Source organism: Pituophis catenifer, unplaced genomic scaffold (assembly GCF_029215685.1).
Source record: "Pituophis catenifer annectens isolate HBS135680 unplaced genomic scaffold, rPitCat1.0.hap2 SCAF_3, whole genome shotgun sequence".
In the NCBI taxonomy this organism is placed as follows: Eukaryota; Metazoa; Chordata; class Lepidosauria; order Squamata; family Colubridae; genus Pituophis; species Pituophis catenifer.
Genome location: NW_027256883.1, coordinates 31,743,025 through 31,767,620, shown reverse-complemented (window position 1 = coordinate 31,767,620; position 24,596 = coordinate 31,743,025). Strand labels below are relative to the sequence as shown.

The window sequence follows — 24,596 nt, the reverse complement described above, 5'->3', positions numbered from 1 at the left end:
CTGGCCTAAATCTTCCCCCTTTTTAAATGTGGAAATTTTAAATTTTTAAATTTTAAATTCGTCTTTTTATAGGGGTATGGGTAAGGCATTTTAAATTGGGGAGCCATTTTAGATTTAATTCTGTTTTAAACGTATTTTAATTGTTTATATTGTATGTTTTTTAACTTTGGCTGTGCACCGCCCCGAGTCCTTCGGGAGAGGGGGCGGTATAAAAATCTAATAAATAAATAAATAAATAAATAAATGTGATAGCACTAGAACAATTGTTCTACTTAAATAATGAAATAATCTCTCATCATCTGCAGAAGGTAAAAGTGCCCCACTGAAAATATTATAGTTGTGCTTTGACTTGAGAACAAATAATTTAATTTTAACCATCTGGTCAGATTCCTAGCAATTACCAAGAAGAGTAGAAGTGGAAGAAATGGGAAGGATGTTAAGGGTGGCAAAAGATGAAATGCAGGAAGAAGACAACAGTTTCAACTTTATGTACCTGTAGGTACACAATTAAGGCATTTATAATTGATAATATTACCAACATCTATTTTGACACTGCTCCTGAAGCTTACTGCGGACACTTCTGAGAAGTGGTTAATCCTAACTGTGCAATTTCCAATTTGATAGGTACACATATCCCTTTTTGACTTTTCTCCTTCAAATGCCACTTTAAATGAGCCTTGGTAGTACAGTGGTCTAAAGCACCCTGTTATTAAGACCAGCTGCCTGCAATTACTGCAGGTTCGAATCTCTCCAGGCTCAAGGTTGACTCAGCCTTCCATCCTTTCTAAGGTAGGTAAATTGAGGACCCAGTTGTGGGGGCAATAATCTGACTTTGTATAAATATACAAAAGGATGAAGGCTATTGCTTAGCACATTGTAAGCCGCCCTGAGTCTCCGGAGAAGGGCGGCATATAAATCAAATTAAAAAAAAAAAATGGCCCCCTTGAGCCATGAGATTTCCTTGTTTTGCAAGATTTTTCCAATTTCCACTGGCAAGGCAAATAGAATTCACAAATATTATTACTGCCAGACAAGAATATTCAAGCCAGTACTAACAGATATATTGGATTGCATCAGAATCCTCCCACAAAAAAGCACTGTAAAGCTTATTGTATGTGCATTATGCAATGTTTATTATAGCAATAGCACTTAAATTTACACTCTTACAGGATATTTCATCTCAACCCTGAAACAGTAAAAAAAAGATATAACTCCAACTATATAGTGCAGTACTAGCTTTTTACACATTGAATTCTAAAAAAAAATGTTTGATCCTTGAGATTGTAGTCTGCATTGTAGATGTATGCAATCCTCATGATTGCGATTTAAATAAGTGTTCTCGCTGTTTCAGAGAAAGTGGTTTGGACTTTGAATCAAGGCACGTTTCATTCGAAATACAAAATATTTGCACGGGCAAATCTCCCAACTATCGCCAGATCGCAACTAAGAGGTACCGTAATTGTCCGCTGCCATCTGGTGGTCGTATTAATCTCTCAGTCCAACTCGTACAATCCTAACCTTGTTCTCCAAAGTTCCGGCAAGCCCTCACCAGTTGTTATTTTACACCTCTAGGAAGGTAAACCCGAATTTTCAAACCCAATTAGTTACTCTCTTCGCCTTCTCACTCGCTTAAAATTCCTTTCGCTTAAGCGGGAGGCACATCGCCGACAAGTTTCGATTTTCAAGCCCAATAAATCAAGAGAGCAGCTCAAAATGCAAAAACAAAACAAAACAGCGGGTCATTCACATTTTCTCCTTGGTGCTCTGCCTCCCCCCCCCAATAAAAATAGCCAATCTTATCGACAACTTCGGGTTCCTCTCATGAAAATAACAGGCTGGAAACTGCATTGCCGGACTGGGTTTTTATTTTTTAATATTTCAATAGACAAGTACATAGATATGTTCGCAGGTGCAAGTGTGGAATGAGTAGACCAGCAGGGACTCCCTTGCTCCTAACTTACTCTTTCCTATCATGCGTTCACAAGTGCAAATCACTTTCTAAACTTTTTAGGCGGTTTTTTTTCCTCTCTCTTCCGCCCCTGGAGTAGAGAGGGGCACCGAAACTACTCCCCACTCCCCTATGTCTGTCTTGCAACCGCAGCGCCTTCGTTTCGCCGCTGCTGGGAAGGAGAGCTGGAACAGCCCACACTCCTCCCGTCATGCTCAGCGGTGCTGTTGGCGCAGTCACAGCGAGGAGGGCCCTGGTGGGCGGGGTTCAAAGCGGAGGGCGGCAATTACCGCGGTTCAGGCTGGGGAAGAGGTCGCTAAGAGGAGCGGGATGGCGGAGGTCTGCGCAACTTCAGGGGAGCTCAGCCTAATGGATAAAGGCATCAAGAGGTGAGAGGCTGCAGGGAGGAAGCCTTGCACAGGGGAGTCTCTGAGCTTTTTCCAAATCCCGTCTCAGGTGTTGCTACTGCGAGGTTGCATCATTTTTGCACACTTAACTGGGGCTTCCCCTTGTCCTTTCCTCCGGTGTCATGCAGAAGTGCAGGGGTACATTTGGGGGCACAGATCCACCTTTGGGGGCGGGGGTTTCCTTGATCCACTGCCCATTTTTAAAGTAGACTGGGAGACGACAAGCCTGAATTGTTGGCCAAATTTAGCTATTTAGTCTTAAATTATTTGAAGACATTTAGAAGGGGTGCTCCGTGGAATGTTGGTCTTTTTATGTGGAAGAAGATGGCAAGAAAGTTGAGGCTGTTCGGTGCAACAACAAAAAGAGTCTTTCTGTAATGTATAATTTAATTTACAGACTGCTACCATAAGATCAGCTATCATAAAATTAGATTTCTTTGCTTTGGTGGAGAAAAAATTATCAACAGCTGCAAGTCATGATATATTTTTATTCATGAATACATTTTTTTTAAAAAAATTGATTTATATGCCGCCCTTCTCTGGAGACTCAGGGCAGCTTACAATGCGTTAAACAATAGCCTTCATACTTTTGTATATTTATACAAAGTCAGTTTATTGCTCCCACAAACTGGGTCCTCAATTTACCTACCTTAGAAAGGATGGAAGGCTGAGTCAACCTTGAGCCTGGTGAGATTCTAACTTACAGTAATTGCAGACAGCTGGTGTTAATCACAATGCTATCAGTCTGCTGAGCCACCAGGCTCATATTTAATATTTAATTAATATTAAATATTAATTAATTAATATTTAATTAATATTAAATATTAATTTGGATTTCTGCAATGCATTCTACATGGGGCTGCCCTTGAAGACTAAAACTTCAATTGGTCCAGAATGCAACAGCGTGGACAGTAATTGAGGCCCCTAGTTTGCTCTTGTAACACCTTTGTGTTACAAGCTGCACTAGCTTCCAATTTCTTTACAGGTACAATTCAAAGTGTTGGCCATCATGTTAAAGCCCTGTATGGAACAGGGCCAGGTTATTTGCAGGACTGCCTTTCTCTAAGAACAACTACTCATCCAGTGGTGAAATCCAAATTTTTTTAGTACTGGTTCTATGGGCATGGTGTGGCTTGGTGGGCGTGGCAGGGGAAGGATAGTGCAAAATCCCCACTCCCACCCCACTCGGGCCAGCCAGAAGTGGTATTTGCCGGTTCTCTGAACTGCTCAAAATTTCTGCTACTGGTTCTCCAGAACCTGTCAGAACCTGCTGGATTTCATCCCTGACACCCTATCGGGTCAGCTAGGGTAGGCACGCTCCTACTCCCTTCCCTTAAATTTTGCTATTTGATAGGAGTTAGGAAACATGTCTTTCCCAGGGCAGCCCTGTGGAACACTCTGCCTCTGAGGTGCAGCCTTCCTAACCGTCTGTAAAGCTTTGAACACCTAGCTTTTCCTCAAAGTGCTAGGATAAGATTAGATGACTGCACCAAGAAGTTTGACTTTGCATAATTGAGTATTTTTAGTATTAAAATTGTTATCCAAGGAATCATGAAAATACTGGTGTACCTTGTATACAGTGTGGTTTTCATGGGCTTGAATACTTGTTACTTGTTATAAGTAGTCCTTGATTTATGTCCACAAAACTCCTTTTTATGACCCTGTAATCCCTTAATTAAGGGTAGAGTCACAGCGACTGGAGTCCTAGTGGGATGTCCTTCCTGACATTATATCAGGTATAATCTTTTTGTACCTTAAAGAGAAAAATTTGCTGCTACCTAGAATTGAACTCTCAACCTTCCAAGCCCAATTGAACCCCAAATTTCTGTTGCTAAGCAAGATGGTTGTCAAGTGCAAAAGTGTTTGGCCTCATTTTCTGACCTTTCTTGCCCCAATTGTTAAGTGAATCTGTGCCACTTTTAAGTTAGTAACATGATTATTAAGTAAATCTGGGTTCCCTATTGACTTTGTCAGAAGGTCGCAAAAGATGATTACATAATCCTGGGACACTGCAACCATCATACATATGAGTCAGTTGCCAAATATCTGAATTTTGATCATGGGGATGCTGCAACGGTTGTAAGTGTGAAAAACGGTTGTAAGTGTGAAAAAGTGTCATAAGTCACTTTTTCCAGTGCCATTGAACTTTTGTAAGTCAAGGACTACACGTGCTTCAAAGTTTCTACATATTGTTAAAACCAATGTTTTGTCATATGTTCTTTATTTGTAGTTTAGCAGAGCTGCCTTTAAGTTCAGAGCTTCACACACTCAACTTGCACTGTAACCTGATCTCCAGAATTGAAAGTCTTGATCACCTGTTGAATTTACAACATCTAGATCTCTCATCAAATCGTATACATTGGATTGAAGGGCTAAGCTGCCTTGCAAACCTGCGTACCTTAAATTTGGCTTGCAATTTGATAACAAAAGTTGAAGGTCAGTCCTTAGATCAAGGCTGGATGTTGGATTAATATAAGATTCCTTCCATTTGTGGGAAGGAACTAGAAAGCAATGTTTCCCAACCTTGGCAACTACCAGATGTGTTGACTTAAGGCCTAGAATTGCCTTGGAATAGGCAATTCTAGGAAGTTCACACATCTTGAAGTGACCATGATTGGGAAGCTCTTTGCAGAGTCGGATTCTTAACTGTGATCTGTAAATAAATTTCACGGAATCTGTGTACGTGGATGGGGAAAAAATTGAAATTTTACTCACTTTTTTTCATTCAGTAACGTACGTCAGCAACAACCTGATTTATGATCTCCAGATTTCAAAAGATTTCACTTTAATAAAACTCATCTAAAATTATACCTTAGAAAAGACATGTTTATAAATTTAACTAATTAATAAAGAAGCATCTATATTGCTATCATTGTTATTTTTAAAAACATTTTGGTAACCATACTTGGGCATAATCGGTTTATGTTGCGTTTAAATGACATTTTTCTGAAACAAGGTCCATCGGTTTTACCAGACTGTCAAAGGGATTCATGACAGAAAAAGGTTCAGAATTTCTAGGATAGAGAAACCTTGCTAAAGGATTTTTGTTGATTCCTTTGCTGATACCAGTGCTGTCTCTCATATTGTTCTGAATGACTTCTCAAGGTTCAACATCCTCAGACAAAAGAATTAATAGTCCAGATTCCCCCTTCCCAGAGCTGCTCCAAGGGGAATGTCTAGACTAGGAGTCTCCAACCTTGGCAACTTTAAGGCTGGCGGACTTCAACTCCCAGAATTCAGCAAAGCTGGCTGGGGAATTCTGGGAGTTGAAGTCTGCCAGGCTTAAAGTTGCCAAGGTTGGAGACCCCTGGTCTAGACCAGTGTTTTGAAGATGTGTTGACTTCACCTCACAGAATTCCCTCAGCATATTGGCTAGAGAATTCTGGGAATTGAAGTCCATATAACTTCAAATTGACAAGGTTTAGAAACACAGATCCAATGCAGTATGTAATACTACTTGTAGAAAAATTGGATCAAGCCTGTTTGAACTTTCCAATGCTTGAAGATTTATTTATTAGGAAAATCATTTTTATAGTAATAGCTGGAATTTATATTTCTGAAACTGGAAAAATGGTAACTCTGTCTGCTTCTCCATAGAAACCTGGGAAGGTCAACCACAGAATATTCTGAATATATTGAAATATATTTACCTGCCTAAAGACTCTGCCACATCATTTAATAATAGAGGCTGAAATAAAACTGGTTCTTAAAACCTGTCATATTCACATTCCCTTTCCCCCCTTTAATTACAGTTCTTGAATGTTGAAGATTTATAGCATTTTTGTACACTTGACTCATTAAAAGACTGCCTGTAGAGATTTAGCATTTTTAATGGCATGTGCCTATTAGACGGTAATGGTTCAGCAATGCTTTTTTATTGTACGTTGCCCAGAGTCACAAATTGTAAGTATAAGTATAAGTATAATTTTATTTCTATACAGCCCTTTTCCCGAAGGACTCAGGGCGGTGTTCAGCCTATTTAAAAACACAAGACAAACATCAATTAAAAATTTAAAATTATTAAATAAATTCGGCTCAATTTAAAACCCCAGAAATTTAAAATACCCCAATTTAAATTATTATGTTGATAGCCCGGCCTGGTGGAACAACAGGGTCTTCAGTGCACAGCGAAATACCCGGAGGTTGGAGATCTTACGTATTTCCGGGGGCAGTTCATTCCACAGGGCTGGGGCTCCCACAGAGAAGGCCCTCCCCCTGGGTGTCACCAGCTGACATAACTTGGCCGATGGCACCCTGAGGAGACCCTCTCTGTGGGAGCGAACTGGCCGGTGGGAGGCTATTGGTGGCAGAAGTCGGTCTCGAATTGTGAGATAAGCAGCTATTTAAATATGTATAAAAATATGCTACACTCCTTGTGATAGGTGAGATAAGGGGACTCCAGATTAGATGTGTAGTAAGGATTCATTTGCAGTAGGTGTGACTTTGCAATGATATCAGAAGTATACTGCTGCTACAAGAAAACTGCATTCATGCTGCAGTTCTATCTCCCTCCCTTCCCCCCCCCCCAAGATTTCCAGTGTGTTTTGAGTTCTTTGGCAGCCTAACGCCAAACTAACTATAACTGAATCAGAAGACTAAAATGGCTGTGCTGAGGTTCACAATTAAAAGTACACAATCAGATCAGAAATAAAAGAGATGAAGAGTTCAGGGAATCATAATCTTTGGCTTGGCTACCAAGGCTAGCCTAAATTAACGGAGTTTGGTAATTATCCTAATGTTAATTTACAATCCATTTATAAATGAAGAAGGAGGCAGCATGCTTAGCCAGGATTTGTAAAGGATACATAAAATAAAAAAGATAAAGCTGTCAGAACAATAGCTCCTTAAGGCTTAAGCACAGAATGTTGACTAATTGGATGGGGTGGTAGAATGCTCACAGAATGGCTAGAAGTCTTAAAAGAAGTATTTCAGACTTAAATATGTGTGGGACTCATTTCTGATTGTTTGCCTATATAGTTGCTTTCATTAAATAAAAAATGTCTCTTCTCTAGGGCTGGAAAATCTATATAATTTAACTAAACTGAATTTATCTTACAACCGTATAGATGACCTTTCAGGTAAGAGATTTTCAGCTCAATCTATTCAAACCCAAGCATTACTGACTTTGAAGAACTTATTTGGAAATCCATATGTGCAGAGCCTAATACAGTGACAGTCATAGGCTTCAAAATGATGGGCAGAACCAGTTGATGCCTTACCTCTTTTTATGTGCATGCAATGCACTTGGTGCATAGTTTAAAAAGAGTAGGATTAGGATTACCCGGATGCATACACAATTTTGAGCCCAGGGATGTTGACACCCCTGTTTGTGGCATTGCAATTTTGGTGGTCATTAGAACTTTTAGAGAAGAAGGCAGTTTATCAGCAGGACTAGCTTAATATGTTCTTGTGCCTGTAGCTATCAGCTTTACAAGGTATTCCAGGCAAGAAACACACCCTGATGTACTAGCTGTGGTTTATTGTACAGTGACATTAACAGAATCTTACAATTCTGAGAGGACATTTCTCTCCCCATTGCCTTTACAGCCCAAGAATTAGGTTGCTTGCCATATCCACATTCCTTCTGAAAGATAAGCTGCCTCTTATCTGACTTGTGGCTGTGGCTCTTCCTGTCCCAAAGCCATTCCATTCCATATAGTGGCTGCAAATCAAATGGTGCCTGCTCCGTGATGATCTCATAATGCACTGGCAAATTGTCATTCTTGGTGCCTGAATCAATCCCCATCTCGAATTAGTCTGTCTCTCCTCTATTCCTTGGTTTTGCAACACTTGCTTTGCAATCATAATTGTTTTGTGGAGATAGGCACAATCGTTTTCCAAATAAATAAATAAATTTGGAATACTTTACAAAAGAAGGGCAACTTTTTTCCCTATTTTAATTAAACTGTGCTTAGATAAATGATATTTTGATGTTTCAACATTTATTATTGACATGCATTTTTTTCAGGACTTCTACATCTTCGAGGACCCAACTATAAAATTAATCATATTGAACTTCACAGCAACTGTGTAAATAATGTTAACCATTTACTTCAGTGCCTTAGTGGACTGCAATACTTAACTAACCTTACTTTGGAGAAAAATGGAAAAAGTAACCTCGTGTGTGCCAAAATAGGTAAAAGTGCTGCAATTGTTCAGGTGGATAGGATAAAATCTAGTGCACATGAAACTAATTTGGAAAAGCATTTGGAGTCTTTTCACAATGCAGTTATAAAGTAATTTCTTTTATTATCTAAAGGCTACAGAGAGATTCTCCTTCAGGCTTTACCTCAGCTGACCATCTTGGATGGGAAGAATATATTTGGTGAACCGATTAACTTAATGGAACCAAACTCATCTGATTTGAAGTGCTTGGAAGATCTCTTAAGCTGTTTAGTTTCATCCAGTTATACAGATGAAGAAGAGGTGCTGTAAATTAATATATTTTTGCTTTTATTTGAGGTCTATAAAGTTAGTTTGAACTTCTTTTTGTATGACTTAGAATTTTTAATTTCTTTTTAATAGACTTATGTTAATTTGCCAATAATAACACCACATATTGATCAAGTATTAGCCCGTTTTCGCCAGCGGACAAAGATATTACCTTGGACTACCACTAGCTCTTCCACTGAAATAATGTCATCGTCTGAGCCAGAAAAAATTAAATTTGATAATGACTCAAGGATAAAAAAACTAGAAGAACAGATATCTCACCTCTTGCAAAAGGTAGTAATTTTTAATGTTTTTTTAGTTTAGCTTGATAAATGTTTGTTGGTATATTCTCATTTGCATCATATTATTCCAATAGAAGACAATATGTGCAGCTCAGGGTTAAACTGTAATTTTTAATTGCATGGTGTCCATTTTGTTGAAAGATGTGATATAGGAGTTATTCCTTTGTCTGGTATTCTGATTGTACTTGTCTGAATAATGTTCTTAGCTCTTGTGGGAGATTGGGTTGTTACTTTGATAATGGAATACTTAGTGTTTGTTTTTTAATGTGTTTTTAATTTCTAACAACATATTTATTATCTTTTCCTGGATCAACAGAAGAAACAACAGCAAAATTGAACAGACCGAATAAGAGTTCCTAATCAACATGTTTGTTTATTTTCAGGTTACTAATTCTTCAAAAGCTGATGTGACTGTGAAAGCCAAAAAAGAAACAGATTTTACCTCAGAGAGTGGTAGTGAAAGTGGAAAAGAGAATAGAAAAGCTACTAAAAGGAGCAAGTTGCCTAATTATCGGAAAAGCACTTTATCAACCAAGCCCCGTTCTCAAAGGGCCAAACTGTCAGCCAGGTATGATATCTTAGTCTTAATTCAGTTATCGGTGTTTTCATATTCACATGTAGTCTGTTACTCTTTCATGAAGATAAGTAATTTGCAGAATTGAATCTAACCTGGTTTTCATGAAAATAAGACTAATTAATGGTGAAGCTTAATGGTGATGGAGCTCATTTTTGATCCTTTCTATAAATAATTTATATTTTCTCTTCTGACTTGGATAACAAAGTTAAAACTCAAATATAACTGCTGAAAATGAATCTAAAATTTTAGATTCATTTTATTTACTTCCCAAAAAACTAGTCCAGAAGTATATTTCTAGAAACTGTAGAAAGGATTATTGTTTGCAGAAATTTACCTGTGGGATAGAAGAGTTTAAAACCCTTCTAATTACTTTGGGGCCCTTTAAATGATACCCACTTGATATTCTGGCAAGCTTATATCCATTCCAGTATTCAAATTCAATTTTTGTTTCACTTTAGAGAACAAGAGAAAGATTTCATGAAGCCTAAATTTCAAGAATCCCACATCAAAGAGCAAGAAAGTTCAAGCCCAGTTTCAGAAATTGCAAGTTTGAAAATAGTGGGGGAAACACCGAAGAAATTGGGTGGGCCAAAAAGTCAAATGAAAAAACTAAATGTGGATACTGGTATTCAAGAAGAATTCACTTACAGGGTAGATATATTTATTATTCTGAGGTGATATGTGCCTGAGAGATTTTCATTTTTGCTGTGTAGTATTGTTATAAACTTCAAAATAAAATTGGGATAGCTTTTGTTGTAATAGAAGCAAGGGACTTTTGATACATTACTAGTTTGTTTCAGAAAAAGACATTTTCTTCTTTAGGCACTGATTCAAGAACTAGATCAGGAGAGAGAGAAGCGATGGAAAGCTGAACAAGCTGAAAAGAAACTCAGTGAAAGCATTAAACAGCTGCAGAACCAGGCCAAAGAAGAAAAAGATATTCAAAGCGTTGCTGTTTACACTACAGATAGGTGAGTATTAGTATATTTCTTTTGAGTTGACACTGTGCGGTTGCAATTCACATGGAAAGAATTTGTTCATTCTTACATTCTTAAGCACTTGAGAGCTGTAAAATATGATCAGTTCTTGTGGGTATATATAGATTAGCAAATCAGTTGAACTCACTGTATCTTTCAGATTACAGAGTTTCTAAGTTCTAAAGTGACATTTATTTTGGTATTTATTTCAGTGAATTTGATGGATATTACCTAGGTAAGCAAGTGGCCTAGGAATGGCAGAGCGAGTTAATCCTGAGCGATAGAACTTCAATGACTTACTTGATTTGGAATTAACTTCCTGGCCAATTTGATCTTGCAGAGTTGGTACGGTATACTTCAGGTGTCTTCGATTAAACCTACGTAATATATCAGGACCCTGGAACTGCCCATATACTATAGTAATGCCTATTCTCTGGAATGAGGTTTTCTCTGAGATCTGGATGGCCCATGCTCTGCCGTTATTTCAAAGAGATACGAAGCTATGGCTCTTCGCTCAGATCTTTCTTTCCATCCAATCTGTCATTCCTGCCATATTTTTCTTTCTTTTTCCTTTTATTAGTTTTATCGTAATTTCTTTCTTTTGATTGTTGCAAGCTATCCAAAGTCATTTGGAGTTGGGCAGCATAGAAGTACAGTAAGTTAGTAGTAATAGTAACAGTAGTAGTAGTAGTACAGCCTTTTGTATGAAAAATCTGGGAGTTGTAGTCTTGACACATATAGAGCATATTAACTGCTTTTATGTCCTAAACTGTAAATGCAAGACAAGAAAGATGTATGTCTAAATCAAGATTGTCCAACCTTTTGCTTGCTTGGGCTGCATTGAGTGAACAGAATTATCTGGGGTCGCATATAAAATATATCACCAGGCTCAAGGTTGACACAGCCTTCCATCCTTCCAAGGTCGGTAAAATGAGGACCCAGATTGTTGGGGGCAATATGCTGACTCCGCTTAGAGAGGGATGTAAAGCACTATGTAGCGGTATATAAATCTAAGTGCTATTGCTATAAATAACAAATTTTATTTTTTATATTTTTTATTATCTTGTGAGGTACTTTACTAGCTTTCCAGGGTCATAGGTAGCCTGCGGGCTATGGATTGGATACACCTGTTGTAAATTGTGATTCTCCTGCAGTGATTTAAACAAGAACATCTCAGTTCAGATATGCCTTGACCAGAATAATTGTTCTGTCATCTCTTCATTTGCTCAGTCGGAAGTTTAAATAACAGTGCGGAAAATAGGAGGAAAATGTGTTGGATATGTTCATCACCTTGAGTTATTTCTAAAAATAATGAAGTGGGATATAGGTAAGTAAATAAATACACCATCCACATACATGTTTCTCAGGCTAAGGGAGCTGATTTTGAGAGAACGGAATGCAAAGACAAGACTTCAGATTGATATTCAGCAAGTGAAAGAAGAAGCTGAAAAACTTGGTAAGGAGCTAGAGCGGTCCAGACAAAAAGAAGACGATCTGCAAAAGGCTTTCCAGGCTTTAGAAGAAGCTCTCTCCAAACTGGAGTCACAAAAAGCACAGCAGCAAGCATCGGAGGTAGAATTATTGGTTCTGAATATAACAAAAGATCGTGTTAATATTGCAGTTAAAAATTTCTTTGCTTTTTGAATTTAAAAAAAAAAATTGATCAGAACTTTACTTGATATATGAAGAATAGTTCTGTTCTTCCTTGAATATGGTCAAATGAATTACATGTACTGATTTTTGGAGAATGTTTTAAAATAAGTTGATCAGAATGATAAGAGACAGTGGTGTTTGTGTTTTTAATATTGGATCAAAATAGCTCTGCTGATTCAGTCCAAAAACTTTAAATTATTGCTTCCATACTGGCCAAGAGTTACTGTATAATGCGTGTGTATTTATACTGAAACCAGATAATAATTCTGGTTATTTTAAAATTTTAAAAAACCCTAACATTTGTTCATTGTACCATGGGAAAACTTGCTACTGCTCAAGAACATCTGCTTGTGCTATCAAGCTTTGAAATTGTGATCGTTTCTCTTGCTGTTATTTCAAACACTACAGATGAAAAGGATTCAAACTGCAGAACTTAAAACATCAGCAGCCGAGAGAGAAGTACAGTTACTTCGAATATCTCTTCAGCAACAAAAAGAAAAGGTGGAACAAGTCCATGAACTCCTAATGCTAAGAGAGCAGGAACACAGGTACATGTTTCCTAATAATCCAGCAAAGATATGTAGCATTGTTGAGTATGTGAGGTACAGCTCTTTTTAAATTTTTGAAACTTTGAATAAATACCTAATTTAAAAAATGTTGCTAAAATTTTTTCAAGTTTTAAACATCAGATTTCTTGATTGAATAAATCCTGACCAGATTAGCCTTTCTACAAACCTTTTGTAGAATAGATTATTATGTGGCAGTTCCAGATCAAATTTGTAAAAAATCAACAATCCAAAAATTATATACAATATAGATTTAAATTGAAAGATCATCAATGTCTCAGAAAATAAAGAAGGGGTCAAACTTGATCATTTTAGGGTAGAACGTAGTACATAAGACTGTCTTAGTTTCACTTGCACTCATAATGACTTGATTGTTTGAGTATTGTATCTTTTTTTAAAAAAATAGCTGCACAACTTGGAGTTCCTGATTACTTTGGGAGAAAGTACCAGAAATCCTCCAAAAGCTATCAACCAGGGGTGAAATGCTACCGGTTCGCTCCGGTTCGGGAGAACCGGTAGTGATAAAAACTACCAGCTTGGGCGAACCAGTAGTAAAAAAAATACTTTAAAAAGGTTTTAAAAAAAAGGTTCCAACGATCGCGCGGCACAGCACGATTTTTTTTACTTTTTTAAAGCATTTTTTTACTACCTATTCATCCGAACCGGTAGTAAAAAAATGCTTTAAAAAAGTAAAAGTTTAAAAAAAAAAGTTGGCCACGCCCACCCAATCACATGACACTCCCCCATCAAGCCCACAACAACCCTGTGAGGTGGGTTTGGCTGAGAAAGAGAGCTGGCCCAAAGTCACCCAGCTGTCTTTTTATGGCTAAGAACGTGAGCTCATGATCTGCTTTCTAGCCGGGTGCCTTAATCACTAGACCCAACTGACTCCCATTAACTATAACGAATTGTGTGAATACTGGATTAATTATATTTTTGTTTTATACTGGTCTGGCTTTTATACTTTTTGTTTGTTTGTTTGTTTTGGTTCTACCTACTTTGTAGAACTCAGTTTCCATCATGCCAGCCAAAAACATATGTGCCCTTCTTCTATTAAAGGCTGGCATGTAAGCTTAAAAAATGACCGAAAGTCCTTATGGCAGAAATGGTGGTTCTATAACAGAATTGTAATCCATCCAATTGGAACTTTTATGAAATCCTGGACTGTACTTTGTGCCTCCACATTAAATTTGGGCTTCTTAGAAGTATAGAATTTTGCTTATGAGAAGCAATTTCTGTTCATCTTGATGTAGAGCTGCAGTGGCGCAGTGATTAAAGTGCAGTACTGCAGGCTACTTTTGCTGCCTGCCGGCTGCCTGCAGTTCGGCAGCTTGAATCTCACCAGGCTCAAGGTTGACTCAGCCTTCCATCCTTCCGAAGACCCAAATTGTTGGGGGCAATATGCTGACTCTGTAAACCGCTTAGGGTTGTAAAGCACTGTAAAGCTGTATATAAATCTAAGTGCTATTGCTATTCTGTCTTATTGTTCCAGAAAAGAACTGGAAACCAGAGTTACATTAAATGGCTCAGAATTTCAAGAAGCTCTGTCAAAAGAAGTAGCCAGAGAAGAACAGAGACATAAGGACCATATTAAAGAACTACAGGAAAAACGTCATCTATTAAACCAGAAATATAAGGATCTAGAGGATGAGTTCCGTGTAGCCTTAACTATAGAAGCCAAAAGATTTTCAGAGGTAAGAAGAGATGAGATATATGGGAAAAGAAACCATAGGAGTTACTTTGTTCTTCAATTTAGGTAGATACTGAAATGACTTAACTACATTGAAAACATGTAAGGTTGAGGTCTGTGATTCTATTTCTGAAAATTGTGTTTTATTTAAAAGCTTTTAAAACCTAAGGTCAATACTTATAAGCTGCCAACATTATCACCAATTGTGCAGATGTTAAAATGGCATTTGTACAAGTGTTATATAATAAAGCTGCAGTAACCTTTGTCTAAAAGATTAAGAGATGCTTAGAATGTTCTCCTCTTGAAGGATTTCCCTTAACTGAGATTTTAAAAATGGTTTTCAGTGTTCACTATGCAGGTGAAGGATGAAAATAAAGTGATTTGGGTTCTTCTAATACAGGCTATCTGTTCTTCTCCTCTGGGTTCCTTTCCTGCACCCCAGGTTTATAGTTCTAGGTAGATTTTTGTATATTAATTCTGTTTTTCTAACCAGAATGAAAGTTCATTTAATGGTAATGAAGTCATTCTGAGTTCAGAACAAATGCATGTGTACATCACAATGATTCAAGTGTATGAAATTGATTTAAGTCTCACTAAATTTCAAAACAACTTCGCTATTGGATTCAGTTATTCTTCAAATGTCCTTCAGTTTTATAAAGCTCTTAGCTTTATCCTTCTCATTCTTAATAATGCTTCTTAGAAACTTGGGTAAATCATTGAGGATCTAGCTATGAAGAAATAGTATAACCATTGAAAAACCTTCCTGTATGTCAGTGGAATTATTTTCTTTAGAACACTTTGGCAAATGTATACTGACTGCTTGGTCATCTCAGTTCCAAAAAGTATTATGACTGGGATAATAATTTCTGAACAGTATTTTCTCAAAAATAGAACAAAACAAACAAACCTCCCAGCCATTTAGAAGAAAAACTTTATTTGGCTAAAAGAAAATAAACTTTTTCATGTAACTTTAAAGCAGTGTATTTTTCAAAGAAATTTATTGCAAGTAAAAATTTAAAATACAATCAGTTTGATTTGTTTAACTGTGTCTTATTCTGATATGTTTTAAATTAATAGATGGCCTGAATTGTTCTTTCATGGTACAAGTTAATATTGCATAGTGAATGCATTTTTAAATTGAACTGACATTCATTAAAATGTTATGCTGAACACCTTATTTGAATCTTTTGTTTTCTTGTTAAAATAGGTTAAAGAAGGCTTTGATAGACTTACTGCTGAGCTGGCAGAGCATAAACAAGTTCTTCTCCACTCTCAGCAAAAGGAAAAGCAATCTGCTAGTTTGATCCATGAGCTGACATCTGTGGTGAAAGAACAAAAAGATAAAATCACAGAATTAATCAAATCAAAGCAAGACATAGTGTACAACTTGAAAGTATGGCTTTTTAAATGTATCTGTTATATATATTGTATTCTGTACATTGTATTTTGTGATGAATCAGAAACACTTCAATAACAATAACAAAACATCTTGTGATGCTGTAGATTTGAATCCAGCTCAATGCAATGAAATCTTTTTGTATGATCAATGAGTAAGTACCGTATTTCCCCAAAAATAAGACCCTGTCTTATATTTTTTTGAACCCCGAAATAAGCACTTGGCCTCATTTTCAGGGAGGTATTATTATTTTGGGGTGCATGGAGCAAGATGGAGCTCCTCTTGCCGTCTTACCTGATTTCCAGCTCTCTGTTTAAATATTTTTGGGGAGGACTTATTTTGGGGGGGGGGGAGAAAACTAAATTTGCATGCTTCATGTTCTCTCATCTTCATGTTCTTTCATCATTCATTATCATAAACTGGTGATGAAAATTTTTTCCATGATGAAACATATTCTTGTGAGCACAAGACAGTTAGAGACAACAGGTAAAGTTTCTGTCCTGAAAGCAGGTGTAGAAGAGAAAAGAAATAAAGAGTGTGTATCTGGCAGAAATGTCTAATTAATAAAGATGAATTATTGCCTGGATGGAAAAGAATAGAATAGAATAGGGTAAGGTGGTGGTGTATGTTTAAAAACTTGGGAAATATTTACTTTTCAACCTGGGCAGAAAAAGGTAGCTTTGACCTACATGGAGGACGTGTTTCAATGGTGAAAACTGGAAGCTTATAGTTTGCTATCATTTTTTTTCAGTTGTTGCAGAACCATGATTTCTGGTCCTGCTTGAACTAGTCTCCTATATTCACTGTAAACTGCAATTTTTTTTTTTTAATTTGATTTGTATACCGCCCTACTCCCGAAGGACTCAGGGTGGTGAACAGCCAAGCAATAAAATACATAAATACACAAAATTTAAAACCAGATAAAATCAAATTAAATCATTTTGGCCCAGACCGATTAAAACACCCCAATAATTTAAAAACAGATTAAAATTTACATATTAAAAGAGGGAGGAGATTAGGCCAAGCAATAAACAATGCTCCTGGAATTTAATTCTGACATAGAAGATAGTAGCCCATGCTTTGGCTTGTTAACTATCTTAATTTTTTTATTCTTTAAGATTTCTTTTTATCCTTCTTTAGCTTTTCACCACTTCATTGCCCTTGATTAAATGCTTCATCAAGTTACTTACTTTTCTGAATCCTCTACAATTAAAGTCAGTGGAGTTCAACTAATAGATGCAATAGATGTTCCCCTTCAGTGTCATTAGGTTCTCTTAGAAATCACAACTAGAGGTCTTACTACTGTCAGCAAGAAGTGATTATAAATATGCTGCAATATGTATGTGAAGATGTTTGTTTTTAGAATATCAAGAGTTGCTTTAAAGTTGTTGGTTTCTATTTTTTCTTTTTACTTTTATGTAAAGAGCCGGATACAAACTCTTGAAAATATGGTAGAGGAAGACCAACAAAAGACTATTCAACTTGAGCTTCTTAAGCAGGAAAAGTCAAAACTTATCTCACAAGTAACAGCTCAGGTGTCTGTAATTGATGGATTAAAAGCAGAAAGAAAAATATGGGGAGAGGAGCTGGCACAGCAAGGTAACTACTCAGTCTTTTATCCTTTATCTATCCCCTGCTAGAACCAACCAGTTTTATCATTGTGTGCCTAATCCCCTGTAAAAGCCACAAAACTAATATCTAATACTATACATAGAAGACTGCATATCCCTGCCTTCCTGAAAGATAACCAAAGCAGAGAGAAAGCAACTTGTTCTTCTTACATTTGCCAAGAAAAAAAATCATCTCAAAAAATCTTGCTTGGTGAATTGCGAAATACATCCTGTTGTATTTGGGATCCAAATACAACAGGATGTGTACCTTAGTTGTACAGCATGTACACCTATTTTAGGGATAATTTCTCTTGTGCTATTGTGCGATTATGTTTGCAGTGCTCCACACAGTTAAAATAGACTTCCCCAAGATGTATCTTCACACCAGAAGCAGGAGACTCTGTAAACTGAGTGGCTTCTATTTTTTAAATATCTCTAAGGCAGGGTTTCTCATCCTTAGCAACTTTAAGATGTGTGGACTTTAATTCCTAGAATTCCCTGGCTAGCATATTGGCTGAGGAATTCTGCCAGAGAATGAAATCTATACATCTTAGTTTCTGAGGTTGAGAAACACTGGTCTAAGGGGAACATTTAGAAATACCATGGTTCCCTAGATGCTGCTTTCCAGGCCATTATTTGAAATACGAGATAGTTCTTTTGACAAGACTTGGATGTGTTTTGTCTTTGTCCAACATAGGTTGGCATAAATCAGGGCTGTCAAACTTGCAGCCCGCGGGCCAGATGTGTCACACGCTAGCCACGCCCACACCTGGTTTAGCGAAGGGGGGAAAAGTCACAATACATCACGTGACGCTGCGAGTTTGACACCCCAGGCATAAATAGTAACATTTGCTCCTCTTCAAATCCCAAAACAGCTTAGAGTAAATGAAATAAACGACCTCAATGGCAATCAGTTTCCTAGCTGCTGACACACTAGGGAAAATAATGCTAACAACAATTATCATCCACTCCAGGAGGAGGCCCGTCATATCATCAACCGCAATGTTTAAGAAAGTGGCTGTTTTGTTTTAATAACTCTGGGGTGGGTTAGATAGACCCGAACCCAAAAAGTCAGACAAGAATCTAATTACCTGTCTACTACTTTCACGACTAAATTTTTTAATTTTTCTGTAGGATAAAATCTGGGTCAGAGATGTAATCTTCCAAGCTTTTGGACTTGTGCTAGAGCCCATCTTCAGGCAACTTTTCTCTAACAGAATGTCTCCCACACACATTCTTCTAGAGAGACGTTCCCTGAAGATGGACTCCAGCATGAGTCTGAAAATTAAGAAGACTAAATCTCTGATCCCGGTGACCAACCCTGATTAGATCCTGCAACATTATCCTGGGACATGTACATTTGCCTTCATTCATTTTGGTTTTCTGATAGCTAATGAGGCGTGTATGTAGGCTTCTAGATGTTCCCAGCCTGTAGTCCAGTTATGGTTACATTTCTAAGCAGATTGATTACCTGTAAAAGCAGGAGGGCAGTCCACAACCTGAATAATGAATGAATCTTGTACTTAAAACCAAGCTGTAGATCAGCAGTGATCTCTTTTCTGTGAACTTTCTTATATATTTCCAGTGTTTACTACACCACAAGCATTGATGTCTTTGTTTTTCTCAGGAGCTTCTCTTGCTCAAGATCGGGGAAAATTGGAAGCCAAAATAGAAGTTCTAACTAGTGAGACTGAAGCTTTGAAAAAACAAAATGAATCTCTCAATGATGCTCTGCAGATTAAGTCTAAAATTGTGGAAGATCAAACTGAAACCATTAGGAAGCTAAAAGAAGTAAGGGTGTTCTTTTTTTTTTTTTTTGTAGCTGTCATAAATAACAGTTTAGACTAAATCATATTTCAGTTAGCCTTGATTATTGAATAAGACATGGTTGAGTCACAACATGCTAATCCAAAATGAAATTGATCAATGCAGTGTGTGAACCCTAACAATTCTAAACAGGGATATAGATACAACAGAGATTTATACTTTTATTTTGGGGCATTGAAAAGCTGCAGTTGTCATGATGGTATAGCTTCATGAACAGATTGAATACTGTTTTTATTTTTTATTTGCTATCTTTGTGCTTGTGTATTGTACATTGTTACAAAGGGAAATTGGTGTAGATACCAACACTTTTTTTTACAGTTTGGTACCAATATCAACCTTATATTGTTTTAATTCACTGTGGTAATTTGTTTCAGTGGCTTTTGTTTTATTTTTATTTTTATTATGATGAAACACAGCAATATAAAATAAATAAATGCTATTAAATAGAAAAATCATTATAAGTAATGTTTGGAGTCAATTACATGATTAAAAATAGTTTTGCTGAGTGCAAGGATAAAGTATTAAATAGAAAGTAGTTTAAAGATTTAGGTTGGATTGAATCTCATGGATTTGTGAGGTTGTGTTGGTAATAAGGTACTTTTTTTAAAAAAAACACTTTTTCCTGTTTGTTATTCCTTTTCAAAGTGGAGAGAATTATGTAAATTATGTGATGAGTAAAAAATTTTTAAATTCATTTCACTTTAAATTCACTTTAAATGTATGATTAAAACATTTTATTTTGAAGGCCTCACAGAACCGAGATGAGCAAATAAGAAAGCTTCGTGAAGACAATATTGAAATACAGAAGAGACTTCAAGTACAACTACAGGAAAAAGATGCACAGTTAGATAATTTATTGGAAAAAATAGAAAGACAAAATGAGAGAAAAGAAGAACTGAAGCATCAATTGCAAGAAAAGGATGCTGAGCTCAATGACATCAAAGAATCTTATAGGTGCTTAAAACCAATATCATCTTCTACACACATTGAAATATTATGGATCATATTCATTCATGATGGGAAGAGAAAATAAGGTTAAACTATAAATCCCCATTCCCATTTATAATCCTTGAGAGTGGCTGGTGGAAAGCCTGTCTTAAAATTAATAAATAAAGTAGGATTTTTCATGGACTAAAGGCAATCTCCGAAGCTACTTAGAACATATTTATTATATTTCAGTGTAATGAATAAAAAATGGCAAGATAAAGGAGGATTGCTGAACAAGTTGGAAGCACAAGTTAAACAAATGAAAGAAAACTTTGATATCAGGGAGCAGCAGCTAAGAGAGGAAAGAGATAAAAGTCTTCAAGCCCAGAAGTAAGTATTTCGATAAGGTCAACACACAATGTTAAGGTAACATTTTAGCTTATTAAACTACAGGTGAATGAAGAAGCACGCTCATAGACCATTTTATCTGTATACTAATTAGCCAAAATAATCAAGCTTAGTCACAAACTAAAGGAGCCTGAGTGGCGCAGCAGACTAATGCTACTGTTAAAGGTAGTATTTAGCTTCCAGCTGCCTGCAATTATTGCGAGTTCAACTCTCACCATGCTCAAGATTGACTCAGCCTTCCATCCTTTTTAAGGTAGGTAAAATGAGGACCCGGTTTGTGGGGGCAATAAGCTGACTTTGTATAAAATATACAAAAGTATGAAGGCTATTGCTTAACGCCTTGTAAGCCGGCCTGAGTCTCCGGAGAAGGGCGGCATATAAATAAAAAAAACAACAACTGTAGTTTATTTTATTCAACTCAAGAAGCTAGTCTGTTGCCGAGTTGCTTTGGCCAAAACATTACTTCTAGTTTATAGATGTGGAGTATTCTGCGGCTTGTCTGTTTCAAAATGAAAGTCAGAAATGTCTCTTTCATATGAAAATGATGTATGCAATTTGTTCACATGATGGTTTAATAAACTAGAGCCTTTGTTTTATATGTGAATGAACTGATTGTGTATGCTTTTCTGCTTGTGTTAAAGTGTCTTTTATGCCATACACTTAACATTCAGAACTCATTAGATCTCGTATGCAATTTTAGAGAAAGGAATTGTTTGTAGTGTAATTAATGAAGACTGCAACCAAACTTTGGTTTGCTGACTGTTTTTATATTTTTTGAAATAGACTTTCAAAGGATCAGATTAAATTAGGAAGCAGTTTTTGAGCACAGCTTTTTTATATCCTCTAAGAATGGTTACTTAGCTAGAGTTGCACCTTTATAGAAATAAGTCACCTATTAGTATACTTCTGTTCTTGCTATTATCTTTGGAAAAATAGCTTTACTTGAAGCAAAGCAATTTCTGTATTTCTCAGCCCTTTTTCTTTAAAAGACCAAATATTTGTTCTTCTTTTTTACCAGCTTTCATTGAAAATATACAAAATTGAATTTTCTCTTTTAATGTGATTTTAAATAATATGGATTTAAAAATGGCATTTGTCAGCAGCCTTGGGAATATGCTAATACTGTAGTATATGTTCTCTGGATTTAATGACAGATATATTTATAATTAGAATTATATGTTATTGTAGGAAAGAAGTTTATATGTTATGTGTATTTTCTTTTCTGTACCTTCCCAAATCTATTTCAAAAAGCCTTTATGTGAGACACCTGGGTTGCTGTAGGGTGGAGGAGAATGTAATTTTTTGCTTTCTGATACATAGGCATCACTAGATTTCACTTAATAGATAGCGCTAATATCAGCAATAGAAAATTATGATAGGATAGAGGAAGTTTAAGAATTTATCTTGTTTAGGATTATGATGGAAAAACTGCATTCTGTGGATGATGCTTTCCGAAGACAACATGAATCAACCATTGCAGGACATCAGGCAGAACTGCTACAGCTAGCAAATGAAAAGCAGAAACAAGTTGCGGCAGCCAATGAAAAGGTGACTGTGCTAAGCAGTTGAAATCATTTATATGTTAATTAAATGAGTTTGCTGACAAAAGTGATCAAATGTTTACCTTTTCAAACTGTTGCCTTCGCTTTTCCCTTTGAAAAAAGTTTGGAATTCAAGAATTGATGGATTCCTTACAAGGAGGAATAGAAGTATAAAGGAAAGTACTTGGCAGCTTTTTTATCTGTGAAATTGTTCAGTTAGGTTAATAGAAAGGTTAGATGTTGACTAGGAAAGACAAAAATGGTGCATGTGCCCATCACTTGTACAAATGGAGCTGCAAGCGCACACCTGCCACACGCACAGAACCATCCCCCTCTCTCCCCCGCCCCCCCTTCTGCCAAGCCAGAAAGGTTAGGGAACCACTGCTTTACAGGCCTGAAAAGATTGTAAATGGGAAGACTGTTTTCAAAGTTACTTTTTCATCACCATTGTTGCTGCGAATGATCACTGCAAGGGCCAGTCAGTTGCAAATGAAGATTACCTGTATGAAAACATGCTGTTGGCAATGCTATACTTTTCTGCCTTCATGGTATATCTTCAACTGATTTCACACCTGGTTTTATTGATACATAATAACCTTAACCACAACATTTATTTCAGGTTTACCAGGTTGAAGAAGAAATGCGTCAATTACTACAAGAAACTGCAAAGAATAAAAAGACTATGGAAGAGAAAATAAAATGGCTAACGGTTGCTTTGAGTGATATTCAGCAAGGACTCTGAGATACATCTATAGCACATTTGGCATTTGTAACCATCGTTACAGATTGATTGAAATGCTGCTTGTTGCCATAAGTTATATTTGTACTTGATGTAAATATTTTCAGAATAAAAGTTTTCTTTCGTTAAACTATCAGTGACCTAGAAATTTCCATATAAAAATAATTACATCAAACATGGAAGAAGTTTCATTCCATTATAGCTAAACAGTATAATATATTAGAATTAGGAGATCGGAGGTGATTAAAAGGACTGAATTTCATTCCTTAAATGCTAGATAGCCTTAAAAATGACAATATTTCATCAAAGGGTATTACAATCCTATGGTTGACTGATTATTCTGAAATTGGTTTTATGAAAATCATTGGAACTATTATTAATAAGTTCAAAGAGCATAAGTTGGCAGCCCCTGAAACTAAAGTGCCCAGAGTTGCTCTGTGAGAGAGATGAATGGTCTCTAAATTTGATATATAAATAAGTAAAATAAAGTGAGAAAAAAATCTACTTGTTTGTGGTATCTATCATTGTTCCTATTTTATAATTCTAAGAGGATGAAATAGTTTCTTTTTTACTATATTTTGAATAGAAATTTATGTATAAATCTTGAGATTTTGAAATATCTGTAAAGTATGAATTTTGAGTTCTTTTTCTACAACTTCTTATGGTTTTATTGCCTATCCTTTCCCTACTTGAAAGGATTATTCTGTTCAGGTACCTTTGCCATTATTTTTGGTATTCAAAACCATTGTCAGGTCTTTGTCAAATTTACACAGTACTTATAAACCATCTTTATTAGCACCCTTTAAAAAGCATTTTTTAATATGAGCATTTAAAGAACACTTTGAAGGGCCCAATTAGGTAATCAAATTCAATTGTTCGCTCATTATAAGAATCCACATAAAAGCATCACTAACAGATGACTCTTAATATCTGCTTGACTCATCCCTTGAAGGGAAAGTCGCCCATTTTCTAGATAATTGGACCAGGGCTGAATGGAAACATGCTACTTACAATTAATTAAAAACTTCCTACACCTTTATGTATAAAAACAGACACCGGAAGAACCAGAACCCTCTAGACAGAATTAAGAATCATCCTCTACACGGTGGGAATGCTCAAGTTTTGTGCAAGCCTGAAAGAAGTGTAGGGACTTCTAGTCATTTTATATATTTTATTTTATTTTCTAGAAATAAAATAATAAAATAATTATTTTATAGAAATAATTGATTTCTGGATCTTAAGATGAACGTCCTTCAAGGCAGACCCAGAACTATACAATAGGTCCTAGCCATTCAGCTAGAATCATAAGTTTTATTTGTCAAGCATATATAAAATAAAAGTATAAACATAATTTGAATACATGAAAAGAGTAAGTAAAAAGGAATATTAGGACAGGGACGGTAGGTACGCTGGTACACTTATACACACCCCTTACAGACCTCTTGGGGTGAGGTCAACAGTAGACAGTTTAAGGTTAAAGTTTTGGGGGTTTGGGGAAGAAACTACAGTGTCAGGTAGTGCATTCCAGGCATTGACCACTCTGTTACTGAAGTCATATTTTCTGCAATCGAGTTTGGAACGGTTTACCTTGAGTTT

General features: G+C 36.4%; 1 protein-coding gene across 1 annotated transcript; it reads left to right on the top strand.

The window, feature by feature from the left end:
* Positions 1-2,159: 2,159 nt before the first annotated feature.
* LRRCC1 (leucine rich repeat and coiled-coil centrosomal protein 1) lies at positions 2,160-23,130 on the top strand. Its single transcript, XM_070942155.1, is given in 21 exon segments — positions 2,160-2,201; positions 2,203-2,258; positions 2,260-2,337; positions 4,586-4,791; positions 7,368-7,433; positions 8,324-8,491; positions 8,615-8,781; positions 8,881-9,081; positions 9,473-9,657; positions 10,125-10,317; positions 10,489-10,637; positions 12,011-12,215; positions 12,705-12,844; positions 14,355-14,556; positions 15,760-15,945; positions 17,373-17,547; positions 19,186-19,349; positions 20,131-20,339; positions 20,565-20,702; positions 22,133-22,268; positions 22,881-23,130. Coding segments are annotated over 21 exon segments (3,189 nt in total). The 3' UTR covers positions 23,004-23,130.
* Positions 23,131-24,596: the final 1,466 nt, after the last annotated feature.